The 19,522-nt window shown below is 38.7% G+C and overlaps 2 protein-coding genes across 2 annotated transcripts in view; both read right to left on the bottom strand.

Annotated features, from left to right (window-relative positions):
* LOC134804291 (uncharacterized) overlaps nt 1-19,522 on the bottom strand; it is a 286,114-nt gene that overhangs the window by 238,862 nt on the left and 27,730 nt on the right. The gene's annotated exons all lie outside the window — the stretch shown is intronic.
* On the bottom strand, nt 7,877-8,305 carry LOC134805197 (uncharacterized). Its single transcript, XM_063778507.1, has one exon. The coding sequence runs from the start codon at nt 8,303-8,305 to the stop codon at nt 7,877-7,879; it is 429 nt and encodes a 142-aa protein (XP_063634577.1).

The following is a 19,522-nucleotide window of genomic DNA, read 5'->3' as shown; positions in this document are numbered from 1 at the left end:
TTTAAAGATACCGTAAAATTTATTCAGTCACTATAAAAAAATATTTCAAAACATAGTTAAAGTACTAATTGAAAATGTACTTAAGTTAAGTATTAACTTTTCGTTGCATATATCCTGATACATTTTTTTTCGTTTGGTGTTTGTGGATGTGTGATGATGATGATATTGTAATGTCACTTAATGATACTTATCATATTTAATAAACGTCGTTTCATAGAAATTTTGTCATTGTTAGTTAGCCGACTAATGAACATCGCACACTTATGTTCTAGTCTTCCCCGGGTAGGTAAGTAGCTACGAGTAGCTAGCTAGGTAGGTATGTACACAGAAAAAAAAAAATTTCTACAATACTACCAGAACGTATAGTAATTAAAAATATAGTTATACCTACTAAAATCCGGTAGTAATAACAAAAAATGTTGTATCGTGTAAAACTTGTTTTTTAAACATCACTGTTTAATTCTAGTTAAATGCAATTTAGTACTGCTTACAATTTCGTTGTATATGTAAAGATGCAAGTGTTGTAAATATTAAACGTTTGTCTCGTTTAATATATGCATCGTAACACTAACTATTGATATGTAAAAATAAAGATACGAGTGTACACGTTACAAGTTATTATGTTGTGGTTACTATAATGCATTGTAGTCTGAACGAATCAAACAGTTGTGCCAACACCACGGTGTATGCGCGGGTGGCGGGGGGGGCGGAGAAAGGAATTGCGCAAGTCGCAGAACAGCAGCCATTACGCCAGCGTCTTACGTTCCGGCCGGTCGATGTTTTATTTCAGGGACCGTTACCGGTATTCTGACTACAGGTTATTATTGAGGTATAACCGGTGTAATTTGAATTTGGGTATTTATATAACTTAAGCTCCGAATAGAGGTATTCGAATACCGGTATTCAATAATGTTATCGGTTTAGCCAATTGACAACAAATACCACTATTTGATAGTTTACTCCTAAAGCTATTACCGGTAATAAGTAAGTGCCAATACCGGTTGTAGTAGTACCACGATTCGTTCCTTCGCTACTCGTCAAGGACGTTGTCCGGCCCGCTTGTAAAGTTGTAAATACTTAAGATCCGGATCTTAGAATGCCCGTTTTCATGTTGGCTGGTAAAATTAGCTGTTAGGTGATGATTTTGAATGATAAATATTTAATAGCGTTCATTTGATTCATTTAATTGTTTTTTTTTTTTTATTTAATTGTATTTTATTACGTATATAGGTTATAATCTCAAATATATGAGCGCCGATTAGACGTGCGCGCCGCCGCCATAAGGAGTCCGCGCGCCGCCGCCGCCGCCGGTAGATTAAAATGCGCGCCGAATATTTTTTATAAGACAGTATTATGCAGCGTTAAAATATGTAATAGGTTATAGTCCGATAAGAAATAGTTGAAATAGGCGCCACTTCCTACGTAACTCTCACATTTATGACGTAAAATACTTACTTAAACATGGCAATAATTACGTACTTACGGAAATTTTTTGGTCATATAATTTAATTTCTACTATTTTATTTCTACTATTTCTACTAGTTAGGACAAAGCCGACAAAGAAACAACATCAAAAGCGCATTAAGAATTTAAGACATATTTAACACCAATTACAATAAAACACACCTTTGAACAAGCCCATTACAAACGTCACACACCATTAAAGATTAATTAATCTCACAACGTCAAAAATTTACAAAGTATAATGTCCAGTGTTTTAACCGTTCTCGATTACAGGGCACTAGTGCCAAGTATGCGAAGAGTAAAATTATCACGTTTTCTGGTAGTTTTTATGAATATGAATACGAATTAAACAGAGGGATTTTAGGTGTTTCAAAACCTTTTAAAAAGTCATTACTTGTCGTATTGCAACGTAATGAACCAAATAGATAAAAAAATATTATTACGGTTTTTTTTTCCTGTGCGTTCATCAAGACATCAAGAGACAGACCCGATTTCATTTGAGAAATTTCTTACGAAAATATTAATAATATTGCATGCATTGTTGTATACCATTGCTCAGATATTGCTGCATCCTACGATACCCCGCTAAGTTTGATTTAATGTTAATAAAATGACGCCAATGACTGGTAAAATTTTACCACCTACGAGCTATAAAGCTTTTGGAAAAATATAAAAATAATAGGTTTTACTTTAGTTCATAACATAAGTTGACATTATCAGTAAGTGTATTTGTAATTAAAAATGCAATTATTCTATATTTATTAAAAAAAAAACATGAAATTGACAAAAAAAACCTTATGCATATAAAGTACTGTATACTAACTAGGCAACGTCCAAAATACTAGACGTCTTTTCGTTATGCGGCGTATCTTTTTATTTACACCGACTGGCAACATCCATTATAAATAGATTTTTTCATGATTTTTCTACAATAAACAACCACATAATAACATAATAACACCAATACTAACACAGTTTTTTGAGATTTTTTTCCCTTGTCGATTTAAGGGTTAAGCATGGCTTTTCATTATACGTCTTAATATTGAAAAGTCGAAAAATTCCACGCCGCCGCCGTGGATTTTTTTCTGGCGCGCCGCCGCCCAATAGGCATTTAGCCGGCGGCGGTTCGCCGGTCAAAATTGGTTGGCGGTGGCGGCGAATCGGCGGCGTAGCCTTGAAAACTTGGTTTATGCGAAGAGAATTCAAACCTTAATTCATTTAATTTAATTTAATTTAATTTATTGAATTATGGTAGGAAAAAAGTTTTTCATGGCATTAACTGTAGATAAGCAGCATAATGAACATCTCTTTATATTGTGAGGTTACTGTTAATTGAATCTATCACTAATTCACTACACTTTATAAAAGTCCCCCGCCGCGTCTGTCTGTAACTATATGAATGTATGTTCACGATGAACTCAAATCAAAACCTACTCAACTGATTTTCATGCGGATTTCAGCTATCAATAGAAAGATTTTTGAGGAAGCTTTAGTTTAGGTGTACAATTTGTTAAGGTTTTGTGTAATCCGTGCGAAGTCAGTGCGGGTAGCTATAGTCAAATATAATAGTTATTATATGTACGTATCGCCAGGAGAGGTGAATGATTACACACACTGCTCGCACAGACCACCTACTAATCGCAAAAATAGTATGAATGAATCAATGAGTGAATGTGACTTAAATGTACGATATTAAAAGCCTATAAAAACCCCTTCAAGAAACTTTTTTGCAGTTGATATCAACTTGATATTGGTACGAAATACGGAACCCTAAAAAGAATATTAATTTCAAAAATGTCTCAAAAATTGTATTGAACAACTATTTACAACTAATATTGCTCAAAGGTTAACTGGAAGAGATCCCTTAAAGGCATAAGTTCGCCTTTGTACTAATGACGAATGTTATTTTTCCTGTTTTGTTTTGATTTTTGTACAATAAAGTGTTTTACTACTACTACTACTATATTAAAGCAGAAGGAGTTGAAAATAAAGTTCCAGTTAATCCTTGTTTAATATTCGCTGAAAGTTGTTGAGCATTAGACTTTTCTGAGTGAGCACTCTATGTATTTTTTTCTTTATGTGGTTAAATGCACGTAATGATTATTTTTAGATATAATTTTAATTTATATTTTTGTTCGGTAAATAAAACAAAAATATGATATGAAAAGTTTTCTTGATTTCTATTTAAAGTTAATTGTTTTTATATAAAGTACCATCTCTTAAAATATCGGTACCTAATTTGTTAGCACGTTATATAAAAGCAATAAATTCCCGATCAAACTAATCTGCATAGCATTTGCAACGACAACGTGTGTAAATATCATCGTTAATGTCAAAGTTCTATGAAAATATGACGTTTATATTATAATAACACTCCCTCACTTTGTTCTGTTCAAATCGGTGCAAAGTTAGCTTAGACAGACTCTAGTATCTAACAAGGTCACGCCGATGCCACACCGATAGCGCAGAATTTTGGCGGCGGCGGCGGCGCGAAAATTTTGGCGGCGCGGCGCTCATATTTCATATGGAAATGTTTTCTGGGATTAATTATTTTCATTAATTCATTCATTAACCTCGTGCCTTGAAACGGTCGCAACGCTCAATTTTACAGATTTCGAACCACTTGCTACGCTCGTGGTTAAATCATGAAATCTTTCGCTTGTACAGCGATCAATATAAGCATGAGCAAAAAGAATAGATAGTAAGTTACATATGTCTTTGGCATGAGGACTTAACAACAACTTTAACCTCTTGTCGCAAAGTTTTTGGTTACTCTTTGATCAAGTGCAATGAATACCGGTATTAAATACGAAAACCATTACCGGTATACTGAATACCTGTTATTATTGAGGTATTCATGAATACCGGTATTTCATTATCTCAATTAGTGTACAAATAGCGATAAAGACAAAAACGGAATGACAGCAATACCTCTAATGCGAATATAGGTATAACATTTTAACCGGTATTCGTTTGACAGTTTTTATACAGGTATTTAATAAAACCGGTTATACGGTCCCTGTTTTATTTACGTAGATCCTGTCCATAATTTTATTGTAAACTAGTACAAGTGTATAGTATAAGTGCGTGTTGTTTGCGTGTTGCTGACACAGTGAAATGTGCGGGCTCCGATTAAGGAAAAGTCCTCCCGCACCGATGTGGATAAGGAGGGATTCACACTGGTGGAAAGGAAACGCAGGGCGCCTCGTAAAACTCTGTGTGGCACTGCGGAGCCGGTTAATTCTGGCCTACGAGTTGCGACACCGAGTAAGGCGTTCTACGTGTCTCGCCTGCATTACTCCGCCGGGGCCGACGAGGTGGTGGAGTACGTCCGCCGGAAGACTGGCTACACGCTGAGGGTGCACCAGCTACAGTCGCGTCACTATGTGCACTTCAGTTCATTTGTAGTGCGCGTGCCGCGGCCTCTGCAGGACACCATCGCAAGCGCGGACTTCTGGCCGAAGGGTGTGGTGTTTCGGCGGTTCCGGGGCAACCTGCCGAATCCTACGCCGAGTCAGACGACGCTACGGAGCCACGCTGTTACGTTGTCGCCCAAATCCAATGTTTAATTTGTATGTCATTTTTGTGTCTATTGTTTTCTTTGTGGAGACAAAATGTTTTTTTCTTTTGTAGTGTCACAGTGCCTTGGTTTTACTGTAATACTGTGTTACTTATTTGATCAATAAAATAAAAAAAATAAGTGTGCTTAAAAACTTGTCTGTATTTACTAGAAGAGCAGTGTACTGGTTATATATTGTTCACGTAACCAGAACCCACTGTGCTGAAGGGACTTCTAAACGGGCCATATGTTCACTGCAATATGTGGCCGGCAACTATTAGTGTCCCTCTCTAACATGTGAGTAAGAGGACACCAATAGTTGCCGGCCACATATTGCAGTGAACATATGGCTCGTTTAGAAGCCCCATTAGCACAGTGCGTTCTGGTAACGTGAACAATATAAAACCAGTACACCGCACAAATCGTTCAGTTACATATACTGAATACCTTGTTATAACAACAGGACAGGAACGTATATGTTACTGTATTATTTAGTAACCATTAACAGACCGGCTAGTTGGGTTTACTAAAAGTCTTATACCCTCTACTATACACTTCATAGAATTAACAAATTTAATTTAACAAGAATGGTCTGGTTATGTTTACAAAGTGTCCTGTCGTCACATATATAACAAGACAATATAGTACAGCTAACCAGATTCTGGTTACCAGTACCAGGTTTTTTTTTCAGTGTAACAGCCGTAATATTAGGTAATGATTAGTGTTGCCATTAATAAGTAATCAGAGTACCGCAATGCGGGCGGAGTAATACGAGTCCTTGGCGAGATATTTCTAAAATGGTGCCCCAAGTGGCCCCAGCTGTACTGAAAATCGCGTATACTCTTCCCCGGGTATGTAACGTAACAGTCGTAAGTGCGGTAATGATCTGTTGACAATAAGTAATCAGAGTACCGCAATGCGGGTGGTGATGCTAGTACCAGTCCTTGGCGAGATATTTCCAAAATGGTGCCCCAAGTGGCCCCAACTGTACTGAAAATCGCATATACCCTTCCCCGAGCATGTAACAATTGTAATTTGTAACGTAACAGCCGTAAGAGCGGTAACGATCTGTTGACAATAAGTAATCAGAGTACCGCAATGCGGGCAGTGATAATAGAACGAAACCTTGGCGAGATATTTCCAAAATGGTGCCCCAAATGGCCCCAACTGTACTGAAAATCGCGTATACTCTTCCCCGGTTATGTAACGTAACAGCCGTAAGAGCCGTAAAGATCTGTTGACATTAATAAGTAATCAGAGTACCGCAATGCGGGCGGTGAAGTTAGTACGGGTCCTTGGCGAGATATTTCCAAAATGGTGCCCCAAGTGGCCCCAACTGTACTGAAAATCGCGTATACTCTTGCCCGGGTATGTAACGTAACAGCCGTAAGAGCCGTAAAGATCTGTTGACATTAATAAGTAATCAGAGTACCGCAATGCGGACGTTGAAGTTAGTACTTGGAGAGATATTTTCGTTCCAAATTATACCCTGACAAGATTTTGTCTCGCCCTCGTCATGTTGGATTTACAGTGGTTTTTTTTTGGCAAGGAGAATTTTACAACAGACGTTGGAAGTTTACCAACACCGTCTATAAACAAAATTGTTTATAGTGAATACATATGTAGTCCATCCAACCTCAGTTGGTACTTTTTGCACCGACACTGACTGAAACAGTAAGACACGTTCGTACGTTTCCGTGAAAATACGATGGAAAACAATTATGCACTGCATCTGTGTCCTTATTCAAAAGAAGATTCTGACCAAACAAAATCGGATTACAGTTTTTCAAACGTTTCACTTGTCTACTCCATCCACAGCTAGTTTACCGAGAGCAAACAGAATCCGAAATAGATTTGGTCCGTCACGTGCCCCTACTTAGTACGTGACAAGGATCCTGGCATACTTGTAGAGACAGCACGTTCCTGATTTGTAAATAGTCTTCAGTGAAACACAGACGGTATATTTTACTTATACACTCGGGAGCAAAAAAATCGACTCGAGTCGCATTTTTTAGTTTTTGGCGTGTTTTTCGAAAACGGTCAATATTTTAGTAAAAGTGAGATTGCAATATTATTGTTTATTTATTAAGCTATCAAAAACATTAATAACCCACAAAATCGGTTAGGTAATTTTCAGGTAATTGTTATTTTTGTAGAAAATGAGATTTTACCTGCTTTGATTACGCACGTGTTGAGCCCCTTTGAGAGCCATAAAAACCGATTTAACCGGTTATTTCTTATCAGTCGCTTATCAGAAGTTGACCTGTGCATATCTTACGCAATTATTCACTGGAATCACCTGGATAAAATGGACACCACAGAAACTGAAGCCAGTCAAGTCATCGTCTTGCTAAATCAAGGCCTTAAGCAGCGTGAAGTTGCTGAACAGCTGAATTTAAGTTAGTCTGCTGTCTCCAGAGTCTACCAAAAGTTCACATGGACTGGAAGGCTTGCTCAGAAACCTGGATCTGGCCGTCCCAGGTGCACATCGAGGAGAGAGGACCACTTCATTGTTGCGGCCGGTCTGCGTGATCGACACCGTACCGGCGTTGACATCCAACAGCAGCTGATGCAGGACCGAGAGGAACCAGTGAGCTCTTGGACAGTTCAACGAAGACTTGAAGCCAACCTTACTCCAAAAAGGCCTGCTACAGCGCTGAAACTGACCGGGAGGCACCGAAACGCTCGCGTGGATTTCGTTTCGACTTATGAAAATTGAACGTACGTGCAATGGAGCCGCGTACTCTTCAGTGATGAGTGCAGGGTGTGTTACCATGGCAGTAACAGAAATGGACGGGTGTACCGAAGACCTGGAGAACGGTTTGCGCCATACTGCATCTCCGAGACAGTCGCCTACGGTGGAGGTTCCGTCATGATTTGGGCGGGGATATCAATGGAGGGGAGAACCGAGTCCCTCCCGGTCAGTTTGGGCCCTGTGGTCGGCCTTTTTGGGGTAAGGTTGGCTTCCTTAAGTCTTCGCCGAACTGTCCAAGAGCTCACTGGTTGCTCTCGGTCCTGCATCAGCTGCTGCTGGATGTCAACGCCGGTACGGTGTCGATCACGCAGAGTGGCCGCAACAATGAAGTGGTCCTCTCTCCTCGATGTGCACCTGGGACGGCCACATCCAGGTTTCTGAGCAAGCCTTCCAGTCCATGTGAACTTTTGGTAGACTCTGGAGACAGCAGACTGACTTAAATTCAGCTGTTCAGCAACTTCGCTCTGCTTAAGGCCTTGATTCAGCAAGACGATGACTTGGCTGGCTTCAGTTTCTGTGGTGTCCATTTTATCCAGGTGATTCCAGTGAAAAATTGCGTGAGATATGCACAGGTCAACTTCTGATAAGCGACTGATAAGAAATAACCGGTTAAATCGGTTTTTATGGCTCTCAAAGGGGCTTAACTCGTGCGTAATCAGAGCAAGTAAAATCTCATTTTCTACAAAAATAACAATTACCTGAAAAATACCTAACCGATTTTATGGGTTATTAATGTTTTTGATATCTTAATAAATAAACAATAATATTGCAATCTCACTTTTACTAAAATATTGACTGTTTTCGAAAAACACGACAAAAACTAAAAAATGCGACTTGAGTCGAAAAACATGCCTCATACTAGTGTATCATAATTTTGCAATTGCCTGGTGGTAAGCAATTACCGTGGCTCATGGATACCTGCAAGACCAGAGGGGTTGGAAGTGCGTTGCCGGCCTTTAAGATGGGAGTACGCTCTTGTTCTTAAAGGTAGTATCAGTCCGGAAATACCGAGGGCGACAGTTCATTCCACAGTTCATTTTGATCTACAACTACCGAAAGTAAATAAAATCCGAAATAGATTTGGTCCGTCACGCGCCCCTACTTACAGTACGTGACAAGGATCCTGGCTAGTGAGTGCTCCCGGTACTGGTTTTCTATACAAATACAGTACCGGAACCGGGAATTCCCGGTTCTCGCCACACAGACTCAGTACCGGGAGCATTCCCTAATCCTGGCATAGTTGTAGAGTCAGCACGTTCTTGATTCATAAATAAAGTCTTGTGGTAACAAAATAAAGGTAACAGTTGAAAGTGATGAAACCTTCTTATTTGGAATCTCAAATGGTGTGAAATGAGTGAAATGACCGAAACATTAACGTCTAATCCGCCGACTCACCGCATCATCAGCCATGAATGAACTGGGAAAACGAATTGTGGTAAGGCTGCATTGTTTCACGAGCTTAGCGGTGTAAGGTGCGGGTTTTTCGTTCAACCTTCCCCCTGTAGTAAGGACCCCTTTTGAAGAATTTCCAAAAACCGAAACGACAAATAAAAATGTATTTAATTACCGAACCTGGGCCATGTTGCATAACAAACTACAATGGTAGAAGAGCCGGCCGCAAAATTTCTAACCGACTTGATACCACGATGAAATGCACAATGGTTTCCCAGAAAAGTTATGCTAAGTCCGAATTCGATAGTCTGCCACGGCGGAACTTGCCGAAAGTACGAAAAAGAAGGCCACTTCCGGTGCGAAAAAAGGGGCTGATTTAACCCATCTGATACCGAGATAGTAGTTATGGCAGCAGTTAGAAATTTACATGTAGACACAGAAAAGCGAAGTCTGCCACTATTTTTTTTGCCGGAAGTGCTTGGCAGACGCTCTCAAAGGTGACCATCGGGACCCCTAAATTAACCCATCTGATACCACCATGAAACCAATGCCAGTCGGTAGGTATGAACTCTCATGTCAGGAATATATAAGTCTGCCACGGCTTTTCCTGCCGAAACACCATGGCAGACGAGATTATGTAAGCAAGGTCGCCATCGGTTACCCTACACTAACCCATCTGATACCACCATGAAACCAATTCCATTCGGTAGGTATGAACCCCCATTTTAGGAATATATAAGTCTGCCAAGGTTTTTCCTGCCGAAACACCTTGGCAGACGAGATTATAAGCAAGATGACCATCGGTTACCGTACACTAACCCATCTGATACCGCCATGAAACCAATTCCAGTCGGTAGGTATGAACCCTCATTTCATGAATATATAAGTCTGCCAAGGCTTTTCCTGCCGAAACACCTTGGCAGACGAGATTATGTTAGCAAGGTGTACATCAGTTACCCTACATTAACCCATCTGATACCTCCATGAAACCAATTCCAGTCGGTAGGTATGAACCCTCATTTCATGAATATATAAGTCTGCCAAGGCTTTTCCTGCCGAAACACCTTGGCAGACGAGATTATGTTAGCAAGGTGTACATCAGTTACCCTACATTAACCCATCTGATACCTCCATGAAACCAATTCCAGTCGGTAGGTATGAACCCTCATTTCGGAAATTTTTAAGTCTGCCAAGGCCTTTCCTGCCGAAACTCCTTGACAGACGAGATTATGTAAGCAACATCCGCATCCGTGGGACCGGTATACGTGATTACTGTAGGCTTATTTATTACTTTATGCTTTTACATATTTGTATATTATTATGTTATTAATGAAATATATTTATAATTTATTAAACCTATACCTAATACATTGGGAATTCATTACCTGCTTACGGCAGTAGTAGGGAGTAGTGGGTGAGTTCTGGCTCACTTAGCCAGGCCAACAGTCCCTCCCCCTTTTTTTCCCTTGTTGAGGCCCTGCAACCTTACCTTGAACCCAACCTAATGTCATTGTAGCTCGAATCTAACCTAATCTATTTTTATTGCTTTTAGAAAATATTCTAATAACAATTATCTACTTTTGCAAAGTTAAATGTTGAATTCTTTATTTCGCAAAATGGAATTTTAATGTGACTATAATGTATGTGCAATCTACTTAGAAACTGGGTTTAGAAATATAAAAACACACATTTTATATAGGATAATAAGTTTATTCAAGTAATATTCTGAACATATGAGATATAGTAACATCATTACTTATTCTGTGTACAGTGGAGAAAACATGCAAGTTGACATTTTTCGTTTTAAAATAAAGATAAACTAAACAGTATTTGCCACAAACCGATGTAAAAAAAACTTTGCAGTTGTTGATTACAATACCATATCTTAAGGCCCCAGTACACAATGGGCCATCGCCGGCCATTCCAAGGGACGCATTTATGCGTTAGAGGGAGCAAATGATATTGCTATCTCATTCTACCGCATGGCTGCGTCCCTTGGAGTGGCCGACAATGGCCCATTGTGTACTGGGGCCTTTACAATTTCTCTCCATGAACATTTTATGATACCCAACCAACCTTCCGGTTTTCGCCCGAATGAATTAAAATATTCACCAACACCATTGACATCAATATAAATGTCTATCCGATGTCAGCCAGGTTTAAAATCCGGATCTAAATTGATAATAAGCAATTTAAACAGGTGAACAGGTAGCTGAACAAACATTGGCATTTTGTTGGCTGCAAATACATTCGATTCCACGCCTATATTCATTTTACTCATTTAGTGTTACACAGAACTCATTTTCTGTCAAGAATTACCGACAATTGTCGTGTTTCTTGTGACAATTGTCATTAGCTTCGCAAAATAAGTACTTAGTATTTGGCGATATAATGGAGTTTTTATTTTATTAACATGTTGGTGGCAAACAAGCACACCGCCCGTCTGATGGTAAGCGGTTACCGTAGCCTATGGAGGCCTGTAACGTCAGTACCAACTGTGATGTCGACAAGTGTCGCACCTGCCACCGTAGTGAAATAGAGGCCAGGCCCCAATTTCACATCGGTGACAGGTGCGACGAATTGTAAAATCACTATCGCTGACGTCACAGGCATCCATGGGCTACGATTACCACTTACCATCGGGCGGGCCGTATTCCTGTTTGCCACCATCATTGTATTATTTAAAAAAAACTTTATTATATCGGAAAAAACAGATATTTCTCCTGTGAAGTTTCTGACAATTGTCAAAGATCTAGAAGAATTGTAGGTAATTCTTGACAGGTAATGAGTTATATGTCGGAATTTCGTGACAATTGCAGTGTTTCTGTGACAATTGTCATAAACTTAGCAAGAGAAATATCTGTTTTTTTTCCGATATCATAAAGTTTTTTTTAAATAATACAATGATGGTGGCAAACAGGAATACGGCCCGCCCGATGGTAAGCGGTAACCGTAGTTCATGGATGCCTGTGACGTCAGCAACAGTGATTTTACAATTCGTCGCACCTGTCACGTTGGTGAAACAGGGGCCAGGAGTTAAGTCAAAAGCTAGTAAACAGTAATCTCCTCCATAGTCCTCTCTAACTTTCAGGCAGTTTTATTAACTTCTTATGGTATCAATGTGGAGTATAAATAGTCTACTATACATATATCCCAAAAACGTTAACGTTTACGTTTTTAAATACAGGGTGACCTTAGCCATTGGACAAACCCTGAAATCCCACATAGGGTTACTTCTCAGAAATGCTCTAACGGTAATTTCTTTTTAATTAGAACAAAAGATAAAACATTAAATTATCAAACAAAAGTTAATTCCAATAATCGACAACAAAAAGAAACATACTGTATTAATCATTGGCAGTGCTTTTGACAATTTGTTTGAAAATGTGCGGCAATGATGACATTTGTCAAAAGTCAGAATCTTATTATTGTCATAAATAAAAAAGATAATCAAAACGGTCGAAGAAAGTTTTAATTAATTTAATTTAATTTAATAATTAATAATTAATCTTATTTAAAGCTGTAACACGACTGATTAATTGACATGATTGTTCTCCCAGAAGGAGGTTCGTGGGGTGTTAGACTTTGGTACGTTCGTATAGAGGGCGGTCTCGTGACTTCAGAAAATTCCGACTTTTGGCCTACCGCTTCCGGTCAGAAAAATGTTCGACGGCCCGGCCAAACGGTGGGAGGTAGGTGGGGGGTGCTCGACCAAATGTCATAGAGGGACCCTGGCAGTTTTTGACGCCGCCATTTTTTTTCAAAATGGCTGACTTTTTTTTTTAATTTTTTCAAGTTTGTCCTAGCGCGCTGAAATTTTGGTCACGGAATCTCGGGGTCCTCTAGATTAGTATGGGAAAAAAAATTTTCGAAAAAATCCAAGATGGCGGAAAAAATGGCCCCTTTTATTTTGTATGGCAACTTTTAAACGGTGCGAGGTAGGTGGGGGGTGCTCGACCAAATGTCATAGAGGGCCCCGAAACAAAGCAAACTGCATTTAAAAAATTTCAAACGGGCCGACTTTTTTATTTTTATTTTTTCAAGTTGGTCCGAGTGCGCTGAGATTTGGCATGCGGCGAGCTAGGGGGCCCAGCATTACCATGTAAAAAAATTTTTTGGAAAAATCCAAAATGGCGGGCGACAAGGGCAAAATTCAAATTTCCAAGTAGGTTAAGCGAGCCCGAAGGGCGAGCTTCAGGCCGGGAGGCCGAAGGCCGACCCCGCGTAGGGCCGTCAGGCCCGGAGCTTGAAATGAAAGTTTATTCACGAGAACATATGGTACAGTAGATATTATTAAGTGTACATATTGACCCATGATATGTTCGGCCTTATGGCATGTGAAAATTATTTGTATTGACATAGTTCATGCATGTCAAAGGAAAATACGTTACAAAAATGTCGCGTTTATTAAAATATTATCAAAATTTAAATTATTAAATACAAACACCAAGTTCTACAGTCAGTTAGTCATTCAAATTCAGCGCCTAAGTTCATCAATCTATTATAGTTAAATCTAATTGTCTTACTTACCTATGTAAAAAGATTACATGTTAAAATGAAGTAAAAATTAAAATTTATAATGTCAAAAGTTTACATGTCAAAATTAGGTAAGAATTAGAATTTATAATGTCAAAGTTTACATGTCATAATTAAGTAATAGTTAGAATTTATAATTAAATTAGGATTTATGATGTCAAAAGTTTACATGTCACAATGAAGTAAAAATTAGAATTTATAGTATCAAACGTTAACATGTCACAATGAAGTAAGTAATAGTTAGAATTTATAATTAAAATATTCATCAATGTTATAAAAACTTGCATTACACAATATATTTTTCAATTTAAATTTGAACTCGTTAAATGGTAGCGTCTTTATGTTTGCAGGAATTTTGTTAAAAATTTGTATACACATGTGATATGCGCCTTTTTTTCTTATTTTAAGGTTATAGGGCGGTAGTGTCATTTGGTACTGTCGAAGAGGTCTATTATTTAAATTATTAAATGGCGGGAAGAGTTCTAGATTCTTCTTCACAAAGCCCGAATATCCGAGCGTGCGGGAATGACGAACAAAGCAAAATCCTATACAAAAAGTGTGTTAAGGCCGACCCCGGCGGAGGGCCGAAGGCCCGGAGCCTCCACCCCGACTCCCAAAACGCGAGGCCGAAGGCCGAGCTGCGTGAATGCAGTTCCCCCAAGCGTTCTACAAAGTCAACTGTCTTGATAAGCGAAGCCGGCGGGCCGAAGGCCCGACGGCGAAGCGTCGAGGCTCGCGAAGGCCGAAGGCCGAGCTCCGCGTAGGGCCGAAGGCCCGAAGCGTCACACGAGAGGGGGAAGTTGGCCTACGGCCTTCGGCCTTCGGCCCGCCGTTTCGCTTGTCTAAGACACTTTTCCTATTGGGTCGTGTTTAAGCTCCAACTTCCCGCTTAAGCCCCGAAGCAAAACCAACCCTCCCAACTGTTTTAATAAGCGAAGCGGCGGGCCGAAGGCCCGACGCTGAGCTTCGAAACCCAGCGAAGGACGAAGGCCGAGCTCCGCGTAGGGCCGAAGGCCCGGAGCGTCCCTTACGAGTTCCCAAGCACGCGAGGCCAGGCCGAGCTGCGGGAATGTAGTGCTTTCACGCGGATCTTTTCGTCCTAGCAAAAGTACAACTTTATTTCTTTTTCCCTTTGGAAAACAAACTACTACTACTACAACAAAAACAACAGCACCAACAACAAACTACAAGAAGACCGCGGGGACCTCGGGCCCCGCGCACAGGGCAAAATCTAGTCATACTATTTATTACCTCAGGAGCTACTAACACATACAGGTTGCTCCAAAGTAAAAAAATCGTAATTTGTTATGATACTTTGTATACTGGTTCTAAATACCATTGACGTGTAAAATTGTATTGATTTTATGAATAAATTATTGAATATTGAATATAAATACCCTAATGCATGGACACCCTGTATATCAACTTGAAAGAAAATGTTCAATATTTCTTTATAGTGCGACTCCTTAGCTCGATTTAGTATGGAGGTAGAGTCTGGCTAATAAAAGATGAACCTGCAAAAATGCGGTCCTGGTCTGACCCATCCTAAATCCTGTCCCATCCGGCAGAAAGCACGAAACTTGGCATGCAAACTTCAAACTTCAACATTTATTCAGCAAATAGGCCGCAAGGGCACTATTACACGCCGCTAAAGAAATTTTCACTTCAAAAAGTTTTGAGATGTAATGTGAAACCAAGTCGGTTATTTTAATCAGTGCCAGGGGGTGTTAAAACAGTATCAATAAGATATCTTTAATTTGTAATTTTTAGCGAGTTTTAGCGGTGGGCAAAGTAATCCGGTGATTTGGCATCCATACCAACATTGCCCACCACCAAAAACGGATTAGGGTTATCACTTTCATCTAATTTACCCAACTTCGCATGTAAAATAAGGTTATGTTTGTACACTAAAGTAAGTTTATAAATATATACTGTATTTAATTTGTCTTATTATCCTTTACTTAGATGTTTTATCCCGTTAACTAATGAAAAACACAGCAAAAATCATATTTTTGGCCATTAAACTATTGTAACAGATTTTCTCAAAAGTGACAACCCTAGCCTTTGTAAAATGCTTAGGCGAGCCTTATATGGAAATGAGCAAAAACGGGTAGGCAACATTGCCCAGCAAATTTATTTAAAAGTTTTTACACTTATCGCTAAGTTATTAACAGGGAATGGTAGGATTGCCCAAAACCAGTGATCCTTAGACATCATCATCATACGAGCTGTATTTGAATACCAAATTGACGTGGGCAATGTTGGCGAAAACTCCGGATATCTTTGCCCAACCTCTAAAACGCAAAAAAATGGGTAAAAACACGATAAAAATATGTTTTCTTCAAATAAACTGATGCGTTTGATCACAATGGACGTGCTGAGCAAAAAAAGTAATTACGATTTGTTTTTTTTTTGAGAAATTCGTGTTTTTTTTTAAATGCGGGCAAAGTTGGTGATAATGACCGGTACCTACTCTTCGAAGGCCGCAAAAATATATGACATGCTCTTATGGTTCTACAAATAAGATCGTGTCAGATATTTTTGCGGCCTTCGTTGTGTGTTGTGTAACATAAATTGCAGGTGACTGTATATTAGGAATAATTATTTTATTTAGTTTCAACGAAAGTTTCAAGTTTAGTACGAAAATACTTCAGATATACAATATGCACAAAATGTAGACCTAATCGAAATAAAACATTGCTTTTTATAGTAATTTTTTTTTAAAACATTCGATACATAGGTATACATAACAATAACCAGGCCACAGCGGTATTGGCCTGTAAGCTTTATCTCGGTCTCCAAAGCCGCAAAAACTCGCTAGTACTTCGTGCTGGTCTAGCCGTTATTTTTTCTTGAAGATTTTCAGAGAACAGCACGTACACGCATTATACATATAGACGGAACGAACGGCATAATCATAATCATTTATTCGTCGCAATCCATGGTATTACAGATCTAGGTACAAGACTTTCAGGTATTACTTATACAAATTACATAACGCTTCCTGTTAATAGGCAATATTTTAAGATAAAAGTTCTATAATATATTACAAGATTACAATTGTCATCAAAATTAATTGACGTACAGAAGTCAAATACGTTTTTAAAATGACGCAAAATGAAAATTAATCCCAATCAGTAAAGGATGAGTCTTTAAACTTTTTTCATTTTAAGCGAGTTTTGATTTGAAGGAACATAATACTTAAATTCGACTGTAATCGTATTGTTTTAAGATAGTTTACTGAGGTTTTCAACCATTATGACCCGTATATAACAGCAAATCAAATTTAAAGGAGACGCGAGCTGATATTTATGTACCCTATTTTTTGAAATACAATTTATCTACTGGTATACTTTCTCGTGTGCGTATATGATTTAATGTCAAATCAAGCTGTCATTTTTATTTGAAGAATTATACGTGTGCTCCGGTGCAGCCCCAGCGGGCATCTGACTTGAAGAAGAATTTTGAGTGATGTCGTCAATGTATGGAAATTGTTCGAAGGTTTACATTTGAGATTGAATTTCTGTGTTGTCTTTGTGAGTAAAAATATAATAAATCTTGAATTGTCTAGCTTTCAAAATCACACAATAATTAAATTACTGTCAAAGACAAAATTGTTTTGCTTCTTTCTCAAACGGAACTCCATATTTTGATATTTTGATACTTTTAGTGTCGATTTGTAGAGAATAACAGCAAATTAAAAATATAATGGCATGAAGAGTCGGTACACGGTTTCTTCGTGAACAAATTTACGTGTAATAATAATAATTATAATATAATATATATTATAGTGGTTTTCCGGGTCAAGGTCCGGGTCCGAGTCCGGGTCCGAGTCTGAGTCCGAGTCCGGGTCCGAATCCGTGTCCGAGTCCGTGTCCGGGTCCGAGTCCGAGTCCGGTTCCGAGTCCGGGTCCGAGTCCGAGTCCGGGTCCTAGTCCGAGTCCGTGTCCGAGTCCGAGTCCGGGTCCGAGTTCGATTCCAAGTCCGGGTCCGAGTCCGGGTCCGAACCGGATCCGGGTATGAGTCCGGTTCTGGGTCCGAGTCCGGGTCGCAGTCCAAGTCAAAATCGAAATTAGAAATCACCAAACGTGTACTATGCGTCGTTGAAGAGTTTTGTTCTGGTCATCATCAGCAGTTCCACTTCATCAAATGCGACAGTTTTTAATGTAAATGCTTGATTTTATGATGAAAATACAAAAAAAATCTATACTTATGCCTTTAATATTTGAGGAGTTCCCTCGATTCCTTATGGATCCCATCATTAGAACTCGAGCTTGACAAAAATGTGGCTTTAAAACTTGACTTGCTTAACAAACATAACGAAGAGGAAAAATCGCCAAACGTGAACTATGCGTGGTTGAAGAGTTCTGTTCTGGTCATCATCAGCAGTTCCACTTCATCAAATGCGCCAGTTTTTAATGAAAATCCTTGATTTTCTGATGAAAATACAAAAATGTCTATACGCATGCCTTTAAGATTTGAGGAGTTCCCTCGATTCCTCATGGATCCCATCATCAGAACTCGAGCTTGACAAAAATGTGGCTTAAAAACTTGACTTGCTTAACAAACATAACGAAGACGACAAATCGCCAAACGTGAACTATGCGTCGTTGAAGAGTTCCGTTCTGATCATCATCAGCAGTTGCACTTCATCAAATGTCACTTTTTTGAATGTGTATGCTTAATTTGATGATAAAAACCCAAAAATCACTATATGTATGCGTTTAAAATTTGAGGAGTTCTCTCGATTCCTCATGGATCCCATCATCAGAACTGGGTTTTGACAAAAACGGAACCAATCTGTATGCATATACATACAATCAAAAAACTAATTTTCAAAATCGGTCCAGGAATGACGGAGATATAGAGTAACAAACATAAAAAAAAAAAAAAAAAAAAAAACATACAACCGAATTGATAACCTCCTTCTTTGAGATTTGGAAGTCAGTTAACAAACTAATATTAGCCCAAAATCTAAAATAAATGAAGTACTGATCACATAAAAAGTAAAAAATTAAATTAAGTAAATAAAAACAGGAAGGTATCATAAAATGTTAATGAAGAGAAATTGTAAGAGATGGTATTATGCCAACCAACAACTGCAAAGTTTTTTAACATCGGTTTGTGGCAAATACTGTTTAGTTTATCTTTATTTTAAAACGAAAAATGTCAACTTGCATGTTTTCTCCACTGTACACAGAATAAGTAATGATGTTACTATATCTCATATGTTCAGAATATTACTTGAATAAACTTATTATCCTATATAAAATGTGTGTTTTTATATTTCTAAACCCAGTTTCTAAGTAGATTGCACATACATTATAGTCACATTAAAATTCCATTTTGCGAAATAAAGAATTCAACATTTAACTTTGCAAAAGTAGATAATTGTTATTAGAATATTTTCTAAAAGCAATAAAAATAGATTAGGTTAGATTCGAGCTACAATGACATTAGGTTGGGTTCAAGGTAAGGTTGCAGGGCCTCAACAAGGGAAAAAAAGGGGGAGGGACTGTTGGCCTGGCTAAGTGAGCCAGAACTCACCCACTACTCCCTACTACTGCCGTAAGCAGGTAATGAATTCCCAATGTATTAGGTATAGGTTTAATAAATTATAAATATATTTCATTAATAACAATAATATACAAATATGTAAAAGCATAAAGTAATAAATAAGCCTACAGTAATCACGTATACCGGTCCCACGGATGCGGATGTTGCTTACATAATCTCGTCTGTCAAGGAGTTTCGGCAGGAAAGGCCTTGGCAGACTTATATATTCATGAAATGAGGGTTCATACCTACCGACTGGA

This window comes from Cydia splendana, chromosome Z (assembly GCF_910591565.1).
Source record: "Cydia splendana chromosome Z, ilCydSple1.2, whole genome shotgun sequence".
Lineage (NCBI taxonomy): Eukaryota > Metazoa > Arthropoda > Insecta > Lepidoptera > Tortricidae > Cydia > Cydia splendana.
The sequence above is the reverse complement of the archived record's forward strand: the minus strand, read 5'-3'. Positions and strand labels throughout refer to the sequence as shown.